The 20,665-nt window shown below is 39.8% G+C and overlaps 2 protein-coding genes across 7 annotated transcripts in view; one reads left to right on the plus strand and one right to left on the minus strand.

The window, feature by feature from the left end:
• SGSM3 (small G protein signaling modulator 3) overlaps window positions 1–1,846 on the plus strand; it is a 26,000-nt gene extending 24,154 nt beyond the window's left edge. Inside the window, exon 22 of the mRNA XM_032220684.1 lies at window positions 196–1,846. Coding sequence (XP_032076575.1) covers window positions 196–279 — 84 coding nt within the window. The 3' untranslated portion in view covers window positions 280–1,846. The remainder of the gene's footprint in view (window positions 1–195) is intronic.
• MRTFA (myocardin related transcription factor A) overlaps window positions 1–20,665 on the minus strand; it is an 80,879-nt gene that overhangs the window by 8,477 nt on the left and 51,737 nt on the right. For 3 of the 6 annotated variants that reach the window (XM_032220683.1, XM_032220678.1, XM_032220681.1), the window contains exons 6-16: window positions 16,270–16,431; window positions 15,856–16,031; window positions 14,397–14,537; window positions 13,155–13,399; window positions 12,281–12,449; window positions 10,291–11,403; window positions 9,807–9,902; window positions 9,515–9,679; window positions 5,819–6,001; window positions 5,512–5,572; window positions 1,342–4,753 (exon numbers count right to left, since the gene is read on the minus strand). In XM_032220683.1, coding sequence (XP_032076574.1) covers window positions 4,254–4,753; window positions 5,512–5,572; window positions 5,819–6,001; window positions 9,515–9,679; window positions 9,807–9,902; window positions 10,291–11,403; window positions 12,281–12,449; window positions 13,155–13,399; window positions 14,397–14,537; window positions 15,856–16,031; window positions 16,270–16,431 — 3,011 coding nt within the window. In that variant the 3' untranslated portion in view covers window positions 1,342–4,253. Of the gene's footprint in view, window positions 1–1,341; window positions 4,754–5,511; window positions 5,573–5,818; window positions 6,002–9,514; window positions 9,680–9,806; window positions 9,903–10,290; window positions 11,404–12,280; window positions 12,450–13,154; window positions 13,400–14,396; window positions 14,538–15,855; window positions 16,032–16,269; window positions 16,432–20,665 lie in introns of those variants that run through there. The other 3 variants (XM_032220680.1, XM_032220682.1, XM_032220679.1) reach the window with 2 other exon arrangements.

Below are 20,665 nucleotides of genomic sequence, written 5' to 3' on the forward strand. Positions count from 1 at the left end.
AGCCCAAATCAGAAATTTCTTCGTATCCTTTGCCTCGCATAGGAGTGGGAGGCGGACGTGACCGTGTCTTCCTGTCCTAGCCCTCAAACCCTTCCTTTCTTAGGGGCCATCCGTCTGAAGGCCCCGAATCATACATTAAAAAGAATTTTACTAAGATTGTACACTCTTCATAATCTCTTTGCTTGCTTTCCACAGGAGAAGGAGAAGAAACCGCTGAAGGAAGGTGTTCAGGACATGCTTGTGAAACATCATCTCTTCAGCTGGGACATAGATGGGTGATTCCTTTAGGAGTCCCTGTTTGGACTTCTTGAATGGCAAATGAATGTTTGGCATATATCCTCTCTTCTCCCAGGCAGTCTGCTGGCCCTTTGTGTATTATATCTCTTTCTGTAACCTCCCTCCCTCCAGTAAACTACTAATTACTATTAATATTTGGCGGCAATTTGCTATAGAACAGGATTGAGGCCCCTGTTGTTTCTGCATAGTGCCGACTATAATCCAAGCACTACCTAATGTCCTTCTAAAGAGCCACATATTTCCCGTTCAATGGCAAGTAAGAGGAGCATTTCAAGTGAACCAGGTTGTATAGTAGTGTTACTTCATAACCTATGGCTACAAAGAAATATGACTTTATATCACTTGGGCCCTGTATTTGTGCAAAACAAATACTTTTCCTGACTCGTAAGTGTATTAAAAACAATGGCATAACTAGAAAGTGAAGGATCCCCTAAGATAACCATCTAGCCACTACATTTCTTGTGTCCAGGAAAGCAAAGCGATGGTGCAAAAGTTCTGTTGAAATTTGCCTCCTTTGTGGAAAAGGCTTGATTTTGCAATGCAGAGTGCAAGCTCACTTTGCTAAGAGCCTGATAGGGTGGAACTGGTTTTTTTTTTTTTTTTGGTGCTAAGACGCACAAGTGGCTTTGGTACTGCCCTAAAGTGCCTAAAAAGACTGTCCGGTGACTGAGGCTGCCATGGGTATTATAAAAAACGATTGCAAGAGCAGTCTGTCCTTTCATTCTGTTCGGCTGTGATCCAGGCTTAATTATTTTACCTAGATCATTTTTTTTAATTATTACAAGAGAGCTATATTATATTCAGAAATTTATGTATATTTTGACATATCCCTAGAATGGGAAATGGATTCAGGCTTTGAGCTGGCTCAGGGGATAACTGCGGCTTCTATCGGAGGGTGTGAGCAGGGAGTGCAGGGCAGAAGCACACTCTTTGCTTCATGGTATCTGTATTAGTCCAAATACAAGAAATGGAGAGCACTAGTGGAGAGCACAATCAAACCATTAAATGAAGATTAATCAAGATTGTGTCATTTTGGCTTATAAATTAATGGCTCATCTTGTAACTGTCTTAAGACAGGCTAAATGGGAGTGAACTTTTATATACATTAGCCTGTTGTTCTTGTTCTTCATATGAACTGCAAAGTATTAGTCTGAGTGGGTCTGACACTTTTGTACTGATATCTCTAGACACTGTATATCATGTAAGGGATGAATATATATCTAGATGCAGTGTTTCTAATTCCATAAATAGTACTTTTACAATCACAGCTTTTCCACCCTTTCTCTTCCTACTTGTGGGAACAGAGGCAAACTATTGAAAAGTAAGATAAAACACAGGTATAATTAATGCTGGTAGTGGAGAAAACTTGCCACTTAAATTTTGTGTCAATAGCAATACCGTGAAGTAGTTCTGTGTTATTCTTGTGCTAAATGCCTTTGTCTGTATTTTCACCATGGCAAATACATGTTATTGATAATGCCATGACCAAAGATAAGATGAACAAAAATGCTAGAACACAATTTTTTTAATAAATTGGGTTTTTCAAATATCTGTAAATGAAAAAATAATTTGATTTATCCATTCTTTACCCTTCCCCAATTTCTCATTACATATTCTTTTCCAGTTGCATGTTCATTCCATGTCAAATCCATAAGCCCTACTTAAGACTCCTCCCTGTGTTGCTAATTACTTTTTTTGATGATACAGGAAGAAAATGTGCATGCTGATCTAATACATGTCATACAACTATGATTATCAGCAGAAAAATGCATATGTTCAGACTAGAGGCAGATTCTTATTTACTGTATGGGGTAAAAGGAGAATTTAGAGAAGATAAATGACAGATACTACTTTACACACTGGAGGAAAAACGGACTCCAATGTAAATCCCAATTCCCCCTTCTGTGACAAGTAATATCTCAAAAGCCTTTTAAGTATTAGTAGTGTTCTGTCAAAGCTTTTCATTTTGTTTTTGTAATTTGCTTATGGTGAATAGTTCCTTCTTTCAGAGACAAATAGTTGCTGTCATAGCACCTTTTGAGATAAAGTCCTCTTGTTTGATAGCTTGTTTACTGTTCCCAGATTGAGGGGAGATGCAAAATGCTCATATTGATCTAACTGCTCCCTCCCACTGATATGGTCCTAATGTATGTTATACAAGTTTTATTATCCAAACTATCCAAAAACTATCTTTGCAAACTAGCCACTAATCTATGTGATTGGTTGCATGTCCTGCAGAATATAAAAGATGAATACATTCAGTAATTCTAACAATCTGATTTCTGCAAAATGATTTTTACAGAAATCAGCTTCACTTGCAGTTAGCTACTCTAGGACTCTGGCTAGTCACATAACTGAAACTGACTTTTCAAGATGAGGCTCTTCATCATGAAGGAGTATTAGGATGATATAAACTCTACAAACTGTTAAGAGAATCGGAAGTAAAGGAGTTTTTGGAATTCCATGAAACTAGAGTTCTTCCTTAGTGGGGAAGAAGCTTATGCCAACAGATCCATGAGTTTTTCTCTACGGAAAGGGAGGGAATAATATTTAACAGCATATGCAAAAAAGTTAAACTGGTAATCCAAGGGCAAGGTATGTATTCCCCCATTTTACAAAAAGGAGAAGCTAAAGGGAAGCATCACCTTATAATGAGTGGATTAATTTCATTAGCTTTCTAGAACAGTTTTATAGAGATATGTACAAGGTTACTAGGTAAAAAATAAAGCCAAGTTTCAAGAGGAAAGACAGGGATTTACAACCACATTTCACAGTAGCAGGGGTTATGGCTACGCAAGTTTCCTCTGTGTAATAGCACATGCATCTCCACACCAAATGATCTCCTTTTTGGAAGAAAGTTAATGTGTATGCTACTTGAGGTTCTTATTTTGATTGAAAGGCCAAGCTACCTAAGGAGAGGTACAACCACAACTGCTTTAAATGCAGCAATGTAATGCAGAGATGATTTTCCTATGAACCCAGTTGCCAATACAGAGGAAGCTATATTTTCTGTGCAAAAAACAGGGAGGACAGCTAAATCTGTGAATAGTACATTCTCTCTAAAAAGAGCAGGGCATTGCAGCTCAAATGCTGCAGATGTTAGACTGCTAACCAGTCAGTTCAGAACTCCATTTCTTTAAAACAGCACTAGGTTCCATAGCTGGAATCATTAGAATAATTTCTAAAAGAATTGCAGAAAGCTGAAAATACTGTACTTTGTACAACTGTCTTGATTCATGGCTAATCCTGCCTGGTAAGATACCAGAAACAGAATAATTGTCCCTTTATTTTACATTGGGGCAATCCAGAACAATGTTAAAGAGCAAGAATTGTTCTCTAAGTTATAATATAATGTGGATTTAACTTTCTTAATAGACAGGAAGCGCATATACTACAGCATTATCAAGAAAAGGTTTTTTTTAACTAGACGGTAACCCTCCAAACTGACTGTAAACTTCATCAGTATGAATTCATCCTAATCTCCCACTTCCTTTCCCAGATGAGTCATACTCGGAGTGAAAATCTTTACAATGTGGACAAGTTAACTGTTTCCAATGTTTTTAATGCTTTCTAACTAGGTAGATTCAACTCCAGCAAGGAGAACTGTGTTTGCCAATGAATTATTTCTGAATCCTTTGTCTAGAACTGTTCCAACTTCTGCCAAGCTGCTTATGTTGAAATATTTGCAGTTACTCATACAACTCTGATGCAATTGCTAAATGTTTGAGGAAAGAGCCACATTTCACAAACCACTGGAAAAAGTGGAAGCTTTCCTGAGATTGAATTTTCATTCATGGGTACTTGCTCTTGGCTCTAGCTTTACAAAAACTGGTCAAAACTGGGAAGGGGGGGGGGGGGGGAGGAGGAAAGAAGGTTCATTAGATGCAATTTTTACTTAAATTCTTGCTCATCTCCTACACCCACCTGTACTCCCTTCAGTTTACTTGGTCAAAAAGTTATAAGCAAGAATCCCAGTGCAGCTGCAAATCATGTCCATCAAGGAAATCTGTGGAGAAGAGGCTAGGAGTTGCAGTACTGAGGGGTGTAAGGCTCATCACTGGCCCTCCGGACAACTCCAACCAATCCATGCTGTCCAAATTGGGTTCTGCCAAGTCCAAACCTGATCCCCCAACAGACTCGGGGGCAAAGTGCAATTCTGATGTGTCCATAGGTGATGGTGGATGGTCCAGGATAGCTGAACTGCTGAGCATCTCACTATAGAGATCAATTAGGGTCTCGGTTCCATCAGTGACTGCTGTCAACAAAGAGAGACCAGTGCTGCTCTCTAAGAAGTCTTCCAGCCTGCCTGGTGGATGAACAGAGCTCGGGTGACTCACAGGCCCCTGCAGACAAAGCTCTGAGGAATGATGATTGCTGGGTGGAGAGGGGCATCTCGGGGTAACAGTGGGATCTTTCTTTGCTGGGGAAGACTTCTCTTTGAATTGAGCTGAAATCTCTGTTGGAAAAAAAAGACATGTAAATTAGGTATTACGTTCACTCTAACACTGGTGATATAGCCATTAACTCCTTACTACTATTGCAGCCCTTCAGGAATTACACACATCCTTGCTACTTTCAGAAGACTGTGGTGATTTCATACCAGTGACAGGTGAGGCTTTCTCTCATGCACCCAACCACCATTTCCTCATTCCACTCATTCACCCTTTCATCCTGTTATGCTTGTTCAAGGCACCATGACTTACCTCAAAAGTCCAGCTTTCCACCTTTTGGGAAAAAAACTTCAAGCTTCTATTAATTGCCTCTAATCATCAGCTATCTATTCCCCCCCCCCCCCCCGTTCCCACACATGATTTGGAAACCAAAGATCAAAATGTGAACCCAGTATGGTCTTAACAGCTTCTACAGACTCTCTACATTTTATGTTCATGTTACCTTACAACCTTTCTTCCCTGGCAGGCCTTTTACTCCCATTTGTACCAGTATTGTGTGGGAAGTCTAAATTTCATAACAACTGGAGCACTTGCAATCTGCTTCATTCTGCCCCAGCACACTTCTTCCTCCAGCAGAGGAATGGAATACTTGGGAGTGGGGCACTCAAAAGGATTTGAAGGATAATTTATGGCCTTTCCCCTGGTGCTATAGGGAAGAATGGCCCTTCCTCTGTGAATTGATACATAAAGCTGATAGGCTCACTCTAAACAATTGGGCTAAATGCAGTAGAACCCATACAATCCATCGTTCCTCTCTTCATACCTCCATGTTCAATTAAAATATCAAACAAATCATCCATTTGCTGACTTGAGCAGCCATTCTCCTAAAAAAGAAAGAAGGGAATAAGTTTGTTAACATTCCATAGCAATGCAGCAATTTATACATTATAATCATCACCCTGTGGCCAAATAATATTATATAGAGCAGGATATGCTAAGTTTTACCCACATCGTCTTTTCTGCTATGAAGACTACATAGGAAATATGGCAGGACGTAACCTTCAGTGCAAAAAGGATCGATCCACACCAAGTGCTTCCCTAGTTTGTCCCGGCAAAGCAATTCTTCTCACCTCAGAGGACTTTGGTTGCTGTTTCACAGCCTCCTCATAGCCGGGTGGTTCTTTCATCCCCACTGAAGTGGCCGGGAGAAGCAGGGGTGACAAAACGCCAAAGAAAGACGGGCTCTGCTTCTGCTGCTCAAGGTCCATCTGGGGTGGAGAAGGAGGAGCTGGAGAGCTTGGCTGTGAGAGAAGCTGGGAAGGAAAAACAAGTAAGGAAAAATAAGCAGCAAGCGGTTGCAATTCTTTGAAACCAACGAGAAAGTAAATGTTCAGCAAAGTATTTGATGATGGAGTCTGTCTGCTCCAGTTTTTACTTTTTTCATCTTCTGGACAAGATGGACCATTGTATCACTCAGGGCCCTCAGAACTATCATTTAGATAATGAAATCTATGCTTCATCCGATTTATGATGGAATTCTTTATCCCAGGAACCTCTGTATTCTCTTACATATTAAAATAATATTCTCTTATCTAAATAAAGTTTATATGATAAACTTCCTATTAAAGGGCTAGGTAGAATTTGTAAAAAAAACTCTTAATAGGACTGTTACGTCTACATCATAATAGTAACATCTATTTGTGTCGCATTATGCACAACTCATCAGAAATATATAAGATTAAACCTATTCCTTAAGTAGATAATATTCCTAATGGCACAACTGAATACGCCCAACTTCAAGACAGCAGGCTTGTTTCTGCATACTTAACGGGATGCCTATTCAAAAAAGGTGAAATAAAGGAGAATGTAAAGACCAAAGGAATAAAAAAAATACTGCCGTATGCCGATATTTGTATCTGAAAGCTAAAAGCTCGTAGGCCAAAGTGGGTAAACGAATGCCTTAAAAATGGTACAGGTAGTCCTTGAATTACAACTGCAATTAGGCCAGGAACTGCCATTGCTAAACAACATGATCTGCAATAATAAAGCGAACCATCGCATGACCGCATAGTATAACAACAGTAATCTAGGCAGTCTTGGTTGTCCTAATTCCACATGTGCGGGTCGTTAAGTGGGAAGTGGAGAAGTCCCAGAAAAAAAGGGATGGGGTGCTGCAAAGGTGTTGGGGAGGCCTTGGGTGTCCAAGCATAGGCCATGTGGAAGTTGGGGGGAAGGGGGTGTAGCAGTGCAGTGCAAGCACAGGAAAGCTGGGGAAAGAGAGCATTGTAGGGAGGCCATGATGGGTGCAAGCGAAGGGGAGGGAGAAGGGCATCATGTGTGCAAGTACAGAAAGGCTAGGCCGAAGGGAGACTTGCCTGAGTTACTTTCCCTATTGACTTTGCTTGTGGAAAGCTGGCCGGGAAGGATGCAAATGGTGATCATATGACCGCAGGGTATTACAACTGGTTGTAAATGTCAGAGGGTTGTCAAAGGCCTAAATTTTGATCACATGAGCCTCAATAGCAACAGTGAGAACCTGGCAAACTAGCTGTAAATTGCTTCATTCAGCACAGTCATAAATTCAAATGATTGCTGAACAAATGGTCATAACTCAAAGACTACCTGCACAGATATAGGCATAACTACAACCTGGTGACTGAGGGTAAATCGGGGAGACACAATTATTATTGGTTACAACCCTATAGGAAAGTTAGGGATAGGTGGGGTGGAGGATATGTTGCCTTGCATTTAAAAAAGACCATTGAATCAAATTAACTTCACATGCCTAATAAGAGCCCTCATTTCATGACTGAAAGCGTCAGGTCATAAAGGCAAATTAATACCACCTAACCAAAATGCTCAGAGAGATCTGAAAATGAACAGGGATATTAAAAAGCAACCTGAAAAATTAAGCCATGTATTTATGGAAGATTTCAAATAATCTCAATTTCAATCCAAGCACTGACTGGAAAGTTGGTGTTTCAACCACGGCAGAGAGAGAACATTTTTTGATTCAATGAGTAAACTATAAACTGGAACAGCTGGTTTTGGAACTAGTGTGTGTGTGTGTGGGGAGAATACTAGACCTGCTCTTAAATGACACTTAGGCTTTTGAAAAATAGATGTAATTGAATCAAATGAGAACAATTCAACATTCAAAGAGGCAATAATGTATAGCACATAACAATTCCAACGCAGTCATGGTTGACTTCAAAAAGGAAACATCTCAAAATTGAGAAAATGGGTGAAAAAGAAAACCAGGCATGGCTGAAGGTGCAAACTTCCTCTAGAAATATTTAAGAATATACAAATACAAAATACAGCTATTCTGTTAAATACTTTCCATTAATCCAGATGGAATGTCAACCAGGAAAGTTAAGCTTTTTTTTTCCCCTAGAAAGGCATCACGATTTCAAAAACAACTAAATTTTCATTTCAGTATGAAACTACCCGTTTCTTGAGAACTGATCTATAGTCTCTATTCAATCCTGTTCCACACTATTATTTTTGCATCCAGCCATCCACCACCCCACCACCTGCTCATTTGACTCCCCCTTCTCCACTGATTCTGGGCAGCTTACAAGGTAAGCAACCCCTCTCCCCCCAAAAAACAAGTTAAAAATGCAATAGGAAACAATAAGCAATTTGGAGCATCTGCCCATCTGTCATGGAAAACATACACAAAGCCTCCCAAATATATCCAGCAAGCAAGTCCATTCACCCTAAACGAAGACATGGGAAAACAGCAAGATCTTTAGCCTTCCTGAATGCCATCAGGATGGAAGCCACCTACAGTTGAGGAGCATCCCTTTCCAGAGAACAGACATGGTGACGTAGAAGATATGCCTCTTAGATCCCAACAGATGGTATTATTAAATCAAGGGGACCAAGAATGTGCTCACTGTTGGCCCTTGCCAGCTGAACATGGCAATAAGACAGTTCTTCAAATAAATAGCTTCATGCCAAATAGTGCTCTACAGGTGATAACCAACACATCGAATCACCCAGAAGCATATTGACAACTAGTGCAGCTTGCAAAGCAGGGGTGTTGTGTGGACACTGGGCATCTCCATACTGGGCATTCAGGCCCAGTTGAAGCTTTTGAGTGGTCTTCAGGGGAGGCCTCAAGTAGAACAGTAAGAGGTGGTTAGGCATGAGTGACTGTCTGAAGGGCCCCTTGATCCAGAAAGAGGCACCACTGGCATCACCAGATAGAACTGTGCAAAGACCTTCTTGGTAACCTGACAACTACTCTTCAACTAGGAAGTCTGAATTCAAAAAGATCCTCATACGCACTGCTCTCAAATGGGGAAGTACAACTCCACCAAATGCAGACTAAGATCTAAATGTCTATGGAGAGTCTCAGTCATCAAGGTCATGGTTGTTCCAAAGATGCTTTTTCAAAAGGGAACTGGACTTGTTTTTCACTGAAGCTGTTTCGCTTCTCATCCAAGAAGCTTCTTTGGTTTGGAACAGAAGAAGCTTCTTGGATGAGAAGTGAAATGCCTTCAAGGAAAAACAAAGTCGAGTTGCCTTTTGAAAAAGCACCTTTGGGACATCCTAAGATCTAGGTGGTCCTAGCACCCACAGCCACTCAGTCTTGGTAGGAATGGATCAGAGAGAGTTCCTCCCATCCAGCCTACAGGTATCAGGACTAGATCTAGTAGCCTCAATTGGAGGGCCTGGGATCAAAAGGTATAATTAAGTATCATTAGTTTATGGGATTATGCGGGATCCCCAAACTGGTCAGATGATCTAATTCAGTGTTTTCATGTAGATATTGAACAAGAGACTCATCTTATGGTATTGGGACCTGCTGAGAATACCTTTTTTGTCTCACTAGACTGGCCAGTTTTATCAGGAACTCTGGCATTCGGCGGTCCTTTGTGGAAACCATTGAGGAAGAACGGCTGCAAATTGGGAGGTGCAGAAAAAGATAAGATTGTTTGTGGCAGCTGTCCAGTGGCCATTTGCAGACCTGACTTCTGACACTATATAAGAGATAAGAAAAAGAATTAAAGGTCAGATTCTGATTGGTCCATTGGTTTTAAAAAGGAAGATGTATGCACATCAGTATGCAAATCAGGGCTACGGTTAGGGATACAGGTGGTTAGCTACCTTCTGGGTGGACTCCTTTGGTGATGGTTCAGGAGATGACGGAGAGTTCTGTATAAGTGGCTTGTTGGGTGCTATTGCAGATGGAGATGACATTCTCTGAAAAAATAATACAGGATTGAATGTTGTTTCAGATGCCTGGGCAAAAGTTAAAGTAGTAGTGCAGCAGAGGGGATTTACTGCACAGGGAAAACAAAAATTGGGCTTGCAAAACCAATGAACTATTTAGAAAATGTAGATAAGGAGGAGCCAATCTAGTTTAAAAAGAACAGACAATTTATGGTTGCTATTACAACAGCATGATTTCATTCTGATAAACTGCTTTCAGCAAGAAACACATGAAGTTTTGTTCAAAACTTTTTTGTGTTAAACTAAATTATTAAACCAACCCTGTTGTTCCAACATTACCTTTACATTAGTATCTTCAACTAATTGTGTGATGGGGGGGAGAGGGAGAGAATGCACAAGAGTTTGCACATTTACTTACTTTCAATGGCAATGAACTGCTTCCCACTTTCTCCTGAGGTGAGAGGCTCTGCCTTTCAGCATTCTGATTGGTCACAGTGAGGACGATGTGAGTGCCTGTGGAATCTGTGATGAGGGTAGGGGGGGAAGCTCCCTTGAGGAAATCACTGAAGCCCCCACCTTGCTGTCCAAGGAAAAAACATGAGGTCTGACATGGTGGCTCAGTTTCAGCAGCTAGCACCTCCTGCTTCACCATCACTGCTTTCTTTGGCACTAAATTTGTATCTGATGTCTCCATTTGGCTGGTGGTCTGTGTGGGTCTTAGTTGGTCAATTTGGCAGTTCAGCTGCTCCACAGATTGGCAACTCAGAAAACCCTTTTCATTCTTGATGGAGGTACCAAAAATAGAAGGCTCACAGACTGTCACTCTTTCTTCTCCGACAGTTGTAGCTGACAGCGGTTGTTGAGACCTCTTTTCTTTTTCCAGCTGCAGCTTTAGCATCTCCACCAACTGCTGTTTCTGTTTTAACATCCGGGTGAGTTCCTCAATCTGCTTATCTTTCTCCTGCAGCATCTGGTCTTTATCCTGGACCTCCATGTCTTTGTTGTTGTTGCTACTGATTATGCTAGACTCCACCCTTGGCATTGCATTTATGCTACTGCAAGTGTTACTTTTGGAACTCTCTTCTTTTACCAAAAATTGGACTGGTGATGCTTGTAGAGTAAGCTGAGTCAGGGGAGAAGTCACCATCTCCCCAAAGGTATCGCCACTGATTGAATTCTCATCTCCAGCACTTATCAGAGAACGTTCAGAGGGAGTGGGTGACACAGGAGGAGTTGAGCCTGTGCTCCCAAACTTCATGACACCATTGCCTGTGACAGTGGCTACAACCACCTCTGCTGAAGTAAGGCCCGTATTGACCAGTGCAGGACCTGTACTCAGCCGAGCAGCTGGGAAAGCTACCACCACTTCAGTAGTCTTCGGGAGAATTGAGGTGTTAGGCTTCGGAGCAGCAAGTACTCGGCTGGTTACATCGTTCTGCTCTTGATAAGCTTTGAGCCGCTCAATTAAATCTGTCTTGGTACCCGACACGGGCAATGCCCTTAACTTCAATTCTTGCTTTAGCTCTGCCACCTATCAAACAGTTAGAATTCTATCAGACGTTATATTAGCTAAGACACCCTTAGTTACTAGGACTACATCAAATCACAGCTGGAAGGTAAACCTGGTGGATACATCCTTTCAATTCTTTTTTTTTTTAAAGAAAGGTTGCCAAATATTATAAGGCATAAAACAATGAGCACAAAAGTTTCATTTTCAAAGGCCAATCCACCAATAAATAAAATGTATGGTCAGTATCAAACTCATCAATTTCACTGATAGTATCACCATCCACAAACAATGCAATACATAACTTATACCACATTTTTATTAGTGTGGTTAACAAATTTTGAAGGCAAAGGCAACATATTATTTAAATGAAATGAACTATACCATACTATACCTGTACTATAATTTATAATATTGAATGAACACTGAGACAAGTAATTACATTCTATATTTAGATAAAAGAAAGCAGATGTAAACATACAATTTAGGAATTATATTATCTTAAATCTCATCCAAAATTACCAGAGTTAGTAGTAGTGCTATATGCAAGTAATTACAGCCTAAATGATGCTTCTGTTATTGCAGTGTAATGACAACCCACCCAACAATAATACAACTACAAGATGACTCCTAGATGTACAAACTGGAGATCTTAGTGCTATAGTGCCTCAACCTTAAGGAGAACATTAGGCATTATACACTTACAACATTTATCTATTTTCTAATATTTTATCCTTGTTTTATAGCTGCTGTATTAGTTACCGCATCAGAAGATGGAATCTGAAATACCTTCCCTCACATTTTAAATATCTGCTTTGCTGCATATTCACAATACTGTTTATTTTGCTTGTGTTTTATCTCTAATATTTCTTCTCAAAGCAGCTTAAAAATGCTTGGTTACCTTCATGTCATCAAGGTTAGCAGGGAGAGCCCCAGGTTTGCCTACTGGAGAATTGCTATTTTGTCGCAAGATCCCATTGGAACCAGAAGAAAGAGAAGATGCGTTGTTGGCAGCGGTGGAAAGACTGCGCATGGCTGGGCTGCTGTTGCCATTCTGTTCTCCTAGAGGCCTGGAGGGGAAAGAAAGAGTGAATTGATAGCCAGCTGCAAGAAAGTAGCAACAGAAACTCCAGGCTTTGCTTCCACACTTCCCAGAGACGACTGAATATTCCCGGGGGGGGAGGGGGGGGGATGGAGGGGGACAGGACCCTTGATGTGATCTAATAATTCAATGATTATAAACTGTACAGGCAAGGTGCCAAGCCCTTAGGTTAAAGCACAATGCAAATAATTGCTGCGGGTTCGGTGTTTGCTTTCAGCTGTACTTTACGATAAATCATTAAAACTTTAGATATTTTTTTCATTATTTATGTTTAAATGCAGAAGAAACACAAAAATAAATTGTAAAATGAAGAGATCATTATATACCAAATCCGGGTTGGTTTGTTTTTTCCTTTCCATATATTTAATCACCGCTTACTTAAGCTTGGAAGTTCTCTTTTAAAATTTTTGTACTTAAATCAGGTCTTTAGAGTAAAAGTTGGTAATTATTTCATCTAGTTTCAATGCTCTGTCCACGAACCACTCCAGCACAAATCTTACAGTCGCAGTTGTCCTAGGAGGAGGAGGAGGAGGAGGAGGAGGAGGAGGAGGAGGAGGAGGAGGAGGAGGAGAAGAAGAAGAAGAAGAAGAAGAAGAAGAAGAAGAAGAAGAAGAAGAAGAAGAAGAAGAAGAAGAAGAAGAAAGAAGAAGAAGAAGAAGAAGAAGAATCTTACTTTGGTGGAGCTGGGAGGATGGTTTGATAGTTGTAGTGCTGTTGATTAAGGATCTGGAGCTGCAAAAAGAGCTGTTGTTGCTGCAGGATTTTGGCATAAGATGAATCCATGGGGGGAGCTCCTTTATCCTGTTTTTGGTCCGGTGGAATATACTGGTGATATTTCAGCTTCTTGACTTTTGGTTTCGGCTCCTTGGATTTTTTGCTACGCTGGGACTTCTCACATGAAGATTTTGGCTGGCTTTGCTATTTGAAAGAAAAAAAAATAGGTGGTTCAGGATAGGATGGTGGCATAATAAATATAAAGAGTTACATTTTGAGAAATGATTGGGTAGTTTAATATCTTCCATACAATTTCTTCATTCTACTTATCTGCCATAATAAATATAAACCTATTAAACAAGTATAACAACTGCTAGCTTTTAACAAGTCCAGGAGTCTCCAAACGTGGCAGCTTGAAGACTTGTGAACTTCTGGGAGTTGAAGTCCACAAGTCTTAACGTTGCCAAATTTGGAGACTCCTGGACTAGTATAATGCTACTCTTAATACATACCAATTATATTATCTACATTAATGCAGTGAACCTGCATGAACAATCCTTAGACCAATTAATAGAACATCAACCCTCCATAAATTAGACTACCCCCCACTCTAACAATCTTTAGGGAAGGTCCTGCCAGTGGGCCTGGGGAGCCCATTAAATGGCTGGCATAAATGTGTGTGGTTGTTAATAATTATTTATTTCTTTTATATTGTACTTGTATGTGGTGTAAGCTGTCTTGAGTTGCCATGTGCAAGTAGGAGACAATAAATAAAAGTCTAATGCAATTTCATATTAATTACATTTGTATTTTATACATGTATAAAATCCAGGGCATTTATCTGTCAATATTCCATAGACTTCATCATATTCCAAACTGACAGAAAAAAGAGAATGATACAGCAAAGGAAACACATGTCATCGAACTGGATACGTAAGTGGGGGAAAAAACCATGCTGTTACTAAACTATATTATTTAATGAGCCGCATGATACTAATCTACTAGCAAAAAAAAAAGGATCCTAATGTATCACTATCTTAACTCTTTACTTAATAAGGAATTGAAAACGGCACTGAAAGGTTGATTCATGATCCTGATCAAGGCCAAGTTACTCAGTATCTCACCTAATTGTTAAAAGGAAACCCTTGGCATCACAGACTTCTTGGCTGATTGTAGTACTTAGCCCTAACACAAAAGGTACCTTTATAAGAGTTGGAAGAGGTTTGGCAGCAGGAGGAGCAATTCCATTAGTGAGATTCAGAGGCACTGGAGGTGGCGGCTGTGGCAAGGGGGTTGGAGGCTGTTCAGTGCAGTCTGTGCTGATTTTTAACTGGCACACAATCTGTAAAGTAGAGGAATATGAATATGCCCAGATGAATTTTCAGAAGACAGAATAAGCCGTTAGCAGGTGACTTCTACAGTAACATGAAAAGGCAGACAACTGCTCGGTTACATTTGTGTATTGCAAAATATAGATATGTGGAAAGCCAATTTGCAGAATCAATCCCGCCATATAGCAAGAGAGTTTGCTTCTTTCCATGGTCAAATCTGAAGAAAATAGGAATTTATTTTTCCACAAAGTAAAACAACATAAAGGATGTTATTAATATTATTTCAAGATCCAGTTTGAGAACCACTTTGGTGCAGTGGTGAAATCTAAAAAAATTGCCACCATTTCTGTGGGTGTGGCTTGGGGGGGTGTTATGTGACAGGGTGAGCGTGACCAACAGGTAGGGAAAAAATGCTTTAAAAAGTGAGGGGAAATGGTTCCGACGATTGCGCGGATCAGCTGTGAACCCCGCGATCGTTGGACCCTCTTTATTTCACTTTTTAAAGTATTTTGTTTCCTGCTGGTTCAGGCAAATAGGTAGGAAAAAAATCCTTTGCAAAGTGACATAAAGAGGGCCCGACAATCACGGGGCTCACAGCTGATCTGTGTGATCATCAGAACCATTTTTTTCACTTTTTAAAGCATTTTTCATTACCACTTCCAGCAAATAGGTAGTAAAAAATGCTTTAAAAGGTGAAAAAAAGGTTCCATGACAATCAGCTATGCCTGAACCTTCCTCCCCTCCCCCCCCCACAGTTTTTAAAGCATTTTTACTACCTATTCACTGGAACCGGTAGTAAAAAAAAATGCTTTAAAAAGTGGGGGGAAAGGTTAAGATGATCACGTGGCACAGCTGAGTGTCATGGAATCTTTTTATTCCACTTTTTAAAGTTTTTTTTTAACTACTGGTGGGTGAACCTTAGATTTTTTGCTACCAGTTCTAGAGAACCAGTCAGAATCGGTAGCATTTCACCCCTGCTTTGATGTAGTGGTGAACATGCTGGCCTAGAAACCAGGAGACTGGAAGTTCTAGTCCCTTCTTAGGTATAAAAGCCAGCTGGGTGACTTTGGGCCACTCTCTCACAGTCCAACCAACTTCACAGGGTTATTGTTGTAGGGAAAACAGAAGGAAGGAGGAGTATTGTGGTTGTTCTCCCCCTAATAAAGGTAGGATTTTAAAAAAAATAAAAAAAGATTCAGGTATCAAGTGTTTTACTGCTAATAAGCACAAATTCCCATAAGGATCTTTTCTTCCAAGGAAAATACCTTACGTGCCTGAGCTCCTATAATCAAACAGTGCAACATGAAGCAACACCTAAGGTGTCCTCACCTGAGTAGGGGATGCCACTGTGGGAGTAGGAACTAAATCACTCATCAGAGCTTCCATTGGGGATGGCACAGATGCCTGGGATTCATGACTAGCCGGCTGTTCTGGAGACAGAGCATCACTGCTGTCCTCATCGAAGGAGGAATTATCTGCTATATTAGGATAGTTCACTTGACCTACTAAAAACAACAGATGCCAAGTTAATTAATTAAAAACAGAGAGTATGGATCACAGATAACAAGCAGGACATTTCTGGGCCACTATAAAATTCAAAGATGGTGAAAACTTTATGTAACTGGGTTTCACATATATTATTAGCTTCACCAATTTACCAAGTACATTCTGCTTTCTTTAGTTTAAAAAAGGAATAAAAAAAGAAGTTGCCATTTTATCTACTCCCCTTATCAGCAGGCTTACCAATGAGAGCTTCCTTCAAGCTCGATTCCACAGGCAGAATGTTTTTCTCTACCAATTCCATGGGGCCCGGTCTCTGGGCAATCTTCTCATTGAGATCATCAGCCAATCTAGCCCGCTTCAACTTCAACTGCTTGGCCTGAAGGGAAGGTTCAGCAGAGGTCTCTGCTCAGCAGAAACAACAAAAACATGATTATTTCTTAACTAGGAAACCCATTACAGAAATCAATTCCGTACTTTCTTTTTGGAGAATCTCAAGCAGTACATAAAAAATCAGCCCTAGCTATACTGGTCCTATCATTTCTACCATATTTTTCAGAGTATAAGACGCACCTTTTTCCCTCAAAAAAGAGGGTGAAAATCTGGTTGCGTCTTATACACTGAACACAGCATTTTTGGCCTCCTGAAACCCCATCCCTTTGCAAAATGGCCGTGCATAACCTTTAGGAGGCTTCCAGTGTGCTCCTGGGGGCTGAGGAGGGCAAAAATGAGTGAAAAATGGGTCATTTTTTGCTCTTTTTTGCCCCCTCCCCCCAATCCCCAGGAGCACTCTCTAAGCCTCTTAAAGGCTATGCATGCCCTTTCTTGACAAAAATGGTCCTGTTTTCACAAAAATGGGCCATTTTTGCTCATTTTGTGCACCCCCCCAGCCCCCAGGAGCACTCTACAAGCCTTCTAAAGGCTACTCATGCCCTTTTTTAAATAAAAAACAGGCCCGTTTTCACAAAAAATGGGCCGTTTTTGGGAGGTCTGCAGAGTGCAAAAACTTTTTTTTTAAATTTGCCTATTCAAAATCTTGGTGCGTCTTATATTCCGATGCATTTTATACTACAAAAAATATGGTAAACAATTTTTAAGGCTAACCGAACTGTCCTTCTGACTTGCACCAAAGGCCTGTGTATTCTACTACCTAACCTTGGGAGAAGCCCCAAAGGAGGACACACACAATCAATTTCATTTGTAATAATATCAACTGATAAATGGGAATATAAAATATTGTCATTATCAGTTTAGCCTGATGTCATCTATCAGGACCCCCAAACTGTGCCGTCTCTGCAGCAAGATCAACCTTCTGGAGCAAGGTCCAGTTTTAAACCACTCTGTTATGGTTTAGAAGAGCTGTAAAGACCTGACTCTTCAACCAGGTCTTTTAATCAGGAAGAGTAAGACCCCCTGCTTCATCACACTTGCCATCTTTTATTATAATTTCTTTGTTTGATTGTTAGCCGCCCAGAGTTGTTAAGAATTGAGTGGCATACAATATTAATACATTATTGTTGTTGTTTCTTTTATTCATTAAACATGAAACTCAGTCAAGTGAACATTTAAAGATGTGTCACAAATACCACTGACTGGTGCCAATGGTTGATATAGGTTGCTGCCAACGTTATAGATATCAACCTTCTTAAAATATATGATGTTCCGAGTAGCCAGTTTTTTGTAGTTCCACTGGTGTTATTGCAGGAAGCTGCAATTTCTTTATGTGTTTTGTAAAAATTCTTGCATATGGTACCAAGTGTGTTGTTCTTGTTGTTGCTGTTATCTCTTTTATTCATTAAACATGAAACTCAGTCAGCTGAACATATAAAAAATTGTCACAAATACCATTGACTGGTGCTAATAGCTGATACGGGTTGCTGCCAGCGTCCTAGGTATCAACCAAGTATCTTCTTAAAATATATGATGTTCCGAGTAGCAGTTTTTTGCAGTTCCTCTGCTGTTATTGCAGGAAGCTACAATTTCTTGATGTGTTTTGTAAATTTTTGGACATGGTACCAAGTGCCCCAATGACAATGGGTATCACTGTTACATGTTTCCTACATAACCGTGTAGTTTCAATGGCCAGGTCACAATATTTCATGATTTTTTTCCAGTTCTTTTTGTTCGACTCTGGCATCTCCTGGTACAGCAATATTAATAAGCTGTACGCTTCGGCTCTCGACAACCTTGATATCTGTCGTATTTCAAATGACGATCCGTCTGTATTCAAAAGTCCCGCAAGATTTCTCATTTTCGGTAACTTTTCCACTTTGTGCTCCCATGACTTTTCAGATACAGGTTGGGTATATTTTCTACATAATGACCAGTGGATTAATTTTATCAACTTGGTCATGTCTCCATTATTGTTGTTGTTGCTGTTGTTGTTATTCACAAACATATGAAATCACAATTGCCAGTTCTTTAGTTGGTGTTGGCTAAGGTCAACACAATGAGTACTTCTCAAGAACCTAGAATGTTATAATGAATTGACATAGCATAGGTGCCGATCTGAGGTGTGTGGCTTATGTAATTGACAAGATACACATTTTGTCAATTTTCTAAGTGCCCTCAATATTTTTGGGTACTGCACCCAATGTGTCAATAACCACCACAGCTGGTTATGCCACAATCTTCAATTTTCATATGTTGATACTTTGTAATCTCCAATTCTTTGTCTTCTATTCTACCATCCCCTGGTATTGCCACAACAATTATCCATGATTCTTTCTCCTTTTCCTCCTCCTTCACTGATAATCTTATTTTAATTTCATTAATCTCCATTTAATACTATCAAAATTGGAGCTATCACTAATTGTGGAAACAAATTCAAAAGTTTAACTCTTCCTTTTTTTATCCTGAAAATTCCATCATTTTGATTTATTAGATATCCCAGGTTTTCATAAATACTAGAAAGGAAAACATTTTAATGATAAAACATACATAATTTTATATAATTAAAATGCTTTCTTGCTCAATATTTTCTAAATTAAAGCATTCCACCCACTACCAGTAAGATTTAATTTTCTATGCAGGTAATGTATTGTTTTCATTTGTATTTAATCTTCTGTCAATCTACTAGGAACTGATATTACAACAACTAGTCTTTAATTTCCTGTAATTCTTATAGTTACTTACAGTATCACAGAATACAAAGGTTGCAAAGAATGCTGGTGATTACCTAATCCAACTTCCTGCCAATTCAAAACCCACAAATATATATACATCATCCTTGACAGATCTGGCTCCTCTAAGCACCACCACCAAAGAATTTTTTTTCCTTTCCCAGGCAATCTTTTCCACGGTTGAACAGCTCTTAAACATTTTTCAAACTGAAATCTACATTCTTGTAATTAATTTATTTTCTTTCCTATTTTCCAGAATAACTTTAACAATGTTGCACTTGCTCCTAGCTGACAAACCTTCAGGTCCTTAAAAACAACTATCATGTCTCCTTAGAAATCTTCTCTGGGTTAAAGGATCCCAATGCCTCCAGCCATTTCTCATTTTTTTCCTTCCAGGCCCCTTATCCTCTTGGTTGTTCTTCTCTGGATACTAGCAATAGCACTTTTATACCACTCCATAGCGCTTTATAGCACTGTGGGTACATTGCCCCCATCAATCTGGGTACTCATTTTCCCAACCTTGGAAGGATGGAAGGCTGAGTCAACTTTGAGCTGATCAGGATCGAACTCCTGGCCGTGGGCCGAGTTTGCCTGCAATACTGCATGCTAGCCACTGCACCACCAGGGCTCTTTCCACAATCGTTACTAAATGTCCCTCCTAAAATGCTATTTCCAGAACTGCATGTAATATGCTAGGTGCAGTCTAACTAACTTAGAAAAGGAGGAAACAATGACATCACCCTCCTGGCACTATACTTCGACTGATGCAGCCTAGGACTGCATTTGCTTTCCTCTTCTTTTTCCCCCCAACTGTTATTGGCTCCTCTATTGCTTATGATTAATCAAGGGAACATGACCCACCACATCCTATACTCATGGTCTCTGATTTTTTCCCCAGACAAAATATATGAATTTGTATTTGTCCTTGTTGAATTGTTTGGGGCCTTTCTTACAGGTTAATTAACTTCTCTTTAAATTTTGATATTGTCCCTTAAGGTGTTTGTTATCTCCCCTGTCTTTGTGTTATCGGGTAACTCGATAACCACATATTTTAACTTTTTACCTAAGTCATTTACCAATATATTGTTAATATATTTATATTAATACAGCACAGGGACCAGGACAGATACCTGCAATATATCACTCAACATCTCTTTCCAGCTTGATGAAGAGGCACCAATGTACATTTGGTGGATAAAATTGTTCAACCAACTCACTATTTATTTAATGCTTTACCACCTTTATACTATATTTCTTTACCAAAATCTCATGATTCTGTTGAATATTTTGTTGACAATAAATACAATAAGTCCCCCTCATTTCCACAGTCAACTAAACTGGTCATTCTATCAAAAAAAGGAAATCAAGTTGCTTCATCATGACTTGCTCTTCATAAACCCATGCTGCATTCTGCCAAGCAATATATTTTAATAATAATAGTTTTTAATAGCAGTAGACTTATATACCGCTTCATAGGGCTTTCAGCCCTCTCTAAGCGGTTTACAGAGTCAGCATAT

This window comes from Thamnophis elegans, chromosome 7, assembly GCF_009769535.1.
Source record: "Thamnophis elegans isolate rThaEle1 chromosome 7, rThaEle1.pri, whole genome shotgun sequence".
Classification (NCBI taxonomy): Eukaryota; Metazoa; Chordata; class Lepidosauria; order Squamata; family Colubridae; genus Thamnophis; species Thamnophis elegans.